Genomic DNA, 4761 nt, shown 5'->3' with positions numbered 1-4761 from the left:
CTACAAACCCATGTGATATAGCCAGTCATTTTGGGGATAAACAAGAAGTTGAAGGGCAAACTTAGGTCTGATAATTAAAATCATGTATACTTTACATTTTTCAAAGCATACATTTATTCTTTATTTCTTTACATTTTATATAGTCTACCAACCTGTGGTGGTGCGTGGTGGTTGTTGCTGCAATGGTCGCTGGTCTCTTCTGCTGTTGTTGCTGGTGTGGTTGTTGTGTATATTCATATTATGTATTTTATCGATTTTGATCTACGACACTCTTGGCTAGCACCCCCCAGAGCGTCCTGCACTTTCACCAGTAAAGCCTGTACTTGTTCTCCGTAGGCCTACATGTACAAAAAAAAGCCCCAAATGTTAATTGCTCAAAGACACACGTTCGTTGCAGGACTTGCTAGAACTTTTTTCTTTCTTTTCTACTAGCTAATTTAACGGGTGTACCATTTACCATTTTCAACACGACGTCCAGTTGAGGTCAGTTGTCATCTAATTATGACTTCAACTACGACGTGTGATTTGGTATTAATCTGATATGGAATTAATCTCGCATCAACAATGGTCTACTGACTGTCAATTGTGCGCGCGCGCACACATCGTTTCCGTATTGCTGGTGGAAGAGGAAATCTTTTTAGCAATTAAACGAATAGCTTTTTATTTAATATTGACCAGATATTACTATTATGCTATGTGAATTAATGTAGGCTATATGATATCTCTCCCCCTATGTACACTGAGCAATTCCATTCATGGACTCACAAAACTGGACTCACAAAACTCAACCACCCATGTACAGGTGTAGCAAGAATGTACTAAAACATGACAGCAGTACATTCAAATAAGCTCAATTAATTATCTTTAATTATTGTCCTGTAACTGAAGATTACTTGCTTTTCTTTTTTCCAATGATTGAGGTTCATAAAAGATATCAACTCGTAAAGTACAGTACCACCTAAAATCTGTGCCTGGCACATTGTGTGTGTGTGATTTGTAATAATAATCAAATCAAAACCTACAAATTAGTAACTTAAGTTTTAAAATAATTGTAGTGGAGTAATAAGTACAATATTTCCCTCCGAGTAGAAGTAAAATTACAGAAAATTTGAAATACTCCAGTTAAGTAAAAACACCTCGAAAGTGTACTAAGTACAGTACTTGAGTACATGTACTTAGTTACTTTACACCACTGTGTCTATTTCAATAGTGTAGGTTGTTTATCTCCTCCTGGCTTCAATTTCACACTTTAGATTTATACATTTTGTGTGGCTTTATGCCTTTATTGATAGGATAGGATAGTAGGCGGCGGCCGACAGGAATTTGGGAGAGAGATGGGGGATGACATGCAGCAAAGGCGGTCGGGATCTGGACTAGCCCACGACGCGCTGTCAGGCTACTTTAGAGCCTAATTGCCTGGACCACTACGCCAGAGGTCCGGCCTCAATTTCACACTGGCTTTGTATTTGTGATAAATAGATATGACAAAAACAATTGAATCGATTCTCATCCCTCGAGTCACATCCTTAAGTGTCCACAAAAAGCGTCTTCTGTAGGTCTTATGAGAATAGCAAGAAAAATAAATAAGGTACTCAAGATGAAACACAATTAGTACCAAGTATACAATTAAAAACATAACGATGCTCAATGGGATAGTTAACAGTCTACTCTGTGTGCAAAGGCATACCGTGTTCTGGAATTCCTGACTAGTGACTTGGTTGCGTAATGGGATAATCTGAAACCATGCATTAACCATCTTAACCCATTAAGACCTGAGGCCGATTCTACAAATGCCTTCTAAAATCAGTAGTTCTCACTCAAGATTTTTCAAAAATGTTCACTTTGTGCCGCGCTGCAAGCTTGTACATCTGCTATTTTTTAATAGCCAATGCAAAACTCTAAAATGACACAGATGCTTTACCGGTTTTAATCGTTTAAATCTAAATATAACTAACTATGGCTGTAACTAGGACAATGTGGGAAATGAATCTCAATTAGACTGGAACAGTTTTTGGCTTTTTTTAATTGAAGATGAGGCTATCAAGTTACAATATTATATATAAAAGGGGACATCAAAACAATTTGCCTTGCAAGACAAATCAAACCCAGAGTCTTATAGCCTTGGTGTCCTTATTCTTCCTGCTGATGTCTGTCACGGTCCTGATCAAGGCTCGCTTTTTTACTGGAAAGAAAGATCCTTTCTTTTTTTTACACCGCCACCATTTCTTTGTTTGGTCGTCTGATTGTTTTTGCTGTTTTTGTGACGCAGGAGCCAGAGGAAATGAACAGGAAATGTCATCGAGGTACAAAACAGTAAATGACCCATTATGTGCTATGAAAAAAAAACAACCCCTCAAAAAAAGAATTACAAAAACGCGCATGAGTAACACCTAGGCATCGTCGGGTTTGTCTGAAGGTGGCCCACATGGCTGCAGCATCTTCTCCATCAGGTTAAAGCGGACACGCGCCTTGCTCTCATTCTCAGAGATGGAGAAGTAGTTGAGCAGGTCAAAATGTCCCATGTAGGAGCAGTAAGAGTCCCTGTGTTGGTTCACCAGCCATTCCCACTTGCTGGTGTCGGCGTGGCCCGTTCCGATGTACTTGGACTGGAGATGCTCCAGTTGACTGTGGATGTTGTATCGGTCAGTCATTCTCACTTCACGCAGGAATTCCTAGATTTCTGATCATAGAATAAGAAACAGGTCAGTGTGCGGTTATAATTATACATTAGGTTGATAGACACGAACAGAGGTAATGCTCTGAATGAATTAATGACATGTGAATCACAATGGTGGAAAAGTAAGTATTTTGAGGCACTTAAATATATTTCATTTTTATACTTTTACTCCACTATATCTCAGAGACAAATATTGTACTTTTTTATTTTTACTCCACTACAATTATTAGAAAACGTTAGCCCCATTTAAACTTTGGCTATTTGAAAATACCTGTGAAATGGGACATTCTGCATAATGGGTACTTTAACTTTTGGTAATTTATGTACATTTTGATGCCAATACTTTTGTACTTTTAAATTTTGAATACCAAACTTGTACTTGTAATTAGTATTTCTACATTGGGGTATTGACACTTTCACTTAAAGGACGACTTCACCGCTTTTCAACCTATCTTCATATAATTGGTCCTCACTAATACTCATGATAAAATGGTACAATTTTTTCCTACTTGGTCTGTGTCTCATAGGAGGGCTGTGGGCAGTCCAGAAACCCGTCTACCAGTGACATCATCGTTAGGCATGATTTTTTTTTTCAACAAGATTTCACATTTTTTATTTCGATTTTTAGTAACACGAGAACAATGGCTTCTTTTATTGCATTGCAACTTTCCAGGAATAGAAAGCCTGCAGTTTCTATTAGCTTGGATTCCCCATTGATGATGTCACTGGTAGACGGGACTCTGAACTGTCCACAGCCCTCCTCTGAGACACAGACCGAGTAGAAAAAAATTGTAACATTTTATCATGAGTATTAGTGAGGACCTATTATATGAAGATAGGTTGAAAAGCGGTGAAGTCGTCCTTTAAGTACAATTTCCACCACTGGTGAATCATAATCATTACGTTTTAAAATAGCCATGGCTGGCTGGTGAATCATTATGTTAATATTTGTAAAGACATCTGATGTGATGATGGATGAAATACATTATACAGGAGGGAGAAGGTATCTTGCAATAAACTGTTTCTCAACCACAGTTGCCATGCTAATGTTAGCCTGCTGTTAGCTGCTAATGTTAGCCTGCTGTTAGCCCCCCAGTAAGCTAGCAGACAATTACTATTTAACGTTAGTTAACAATCATTGCCCAATATTCCTCCTCTGGTCATAGATTTCAAAAGCTATATGCACATCGATTGCGACGAAGGCTAAAATATGCTTACAATAGACTACTTACTTACTTACACGATTCGTAATAATGATCTGCCTCCCTTAGCTTTCACACAAACACGACGTTGAGGAATAATAGCCAATCCACTGTTGCCAGATTTTGTGAGAGAAATAAGCGACCAGGTCCAAAAAACAAGCCCAAAAGAAGCAACTATGAGCACTTACGTCGCTTCACGAGCTTGTAGATCTGCTATTTGCAAAAACTCTTGCATTAAAATGTGGAATGTTTGGAATATTTTGTGAAACATTCACACACAAAAATGCTCCCCTGGGCACAAAACATTTATGAAAATATTTGAGAACCAAGCAAGCCTAAATAAGCAACTTCACTATAGAAACAGGTCAACAACAAAAAAAAAAACCCCGCAACTAACCAATATTTACAAGCAACTTTACAGAAAAAGAAGCCCAAAGTCGCTTATAATAAGCCGACATGGCAACACTGCTTCCGGTACGGTAAGCGCCACAGATATCATGTGCCGGGGGAAACAAGTGAACCCCCTCCCCTCCCATAAAAAATAATACATGTCATAACAAACAATACAAACATATAAATTCCAGATATATATATATATTTTTTAATAAACAGAATTATAGTGAACTGCTGATCACTAACAATTATAGTGATCAGCAGAAATATCTAAAATATCAAAACAGTTATCCTAATGCTTAAGTATTATTATCTCATTTTTGTGATAACTGGTTCACCATTTTGAGTCTTTTTGTTTTATCTTGCTTTGTTGTTGTTGTTGTTGTTGTTGTTGTTGTTGTTGTTGTATGTATGTATAGGTTTGGGTTGCAGTTATTAGTATTGATTCAGATTGTGATCTATGTCAGTGGTTCTCAACCTTTTCAGGCC

The 4761-nt window shown here is 37.7% G+C and overlaps 1 protein-coding gene across 3 annotated transcripts; it reads right to left on the bottom strand.

Annotated features, from left to right (window-relative positions):
- Positions 1 to 2005: 2005 nt before the first annotated feature.
- On the bottom strand, positions 2006 to 4015 carry sf3b5 (splicing factor 3b, subunit 5). Of its 3 annotated transcripts, none has more exons than XM_080449238.1 (2): positions 3918 to 4015; positions 2006 to 2680 (listed from the first exon to the last, which is right to left on the bottom strand). In XM_080449238.1, the coding sequence occupies exon 2, from the start codon at positions 2649 to 2651 to the stop codon at positions 2391 to 2393; it is 261 nt and encodes an 86-aa protein (XP_080305364.1). In that variant the 5' UTR covers positions 2652 to 2680; positions 3918 to 4015; the 3' UTR covers positions 2006 to 2390. The 3 variants fall into 3 exon arrangements, with proteins under 3 accessions (XP_080305364.1, XP_080305363.1, XP_080305365.1); XM_080449237.1 differs by having other exon boundaries at positions 3914 to 3988; XM_080449239.1 differs by having other exon boundaries at positions 3910 to 3982.
- Positions 4016 to 4761: the final 746 nt, after the last annotated feature.

The sequence above is a fragment of the Gymnoscopelus braueri genome, assembly GCF_963280865.1.
Source record: "Gymnoscopelus braueri genome assembly, chromosome: 14".
NCBI classification, from domain to species: Eukaryota; Metazoa; Chordata; class Actinopteri; order Myctophiformes; family Myctophidae; genus Gymnoscopelus; species Gymnoscopelus braueri.
This window is presented reverse-complemented; position numbering and strand designations above follow the sequence as displayed.

Coding starts and splice junctions, on each gene's coding strand:
- sf3b5 (XM_080449238.1), bottom strand. CDS start 2,651: ATGACTGACCGATACAACATCCACAGTCAACTGGAGCATCTCCAGTCC.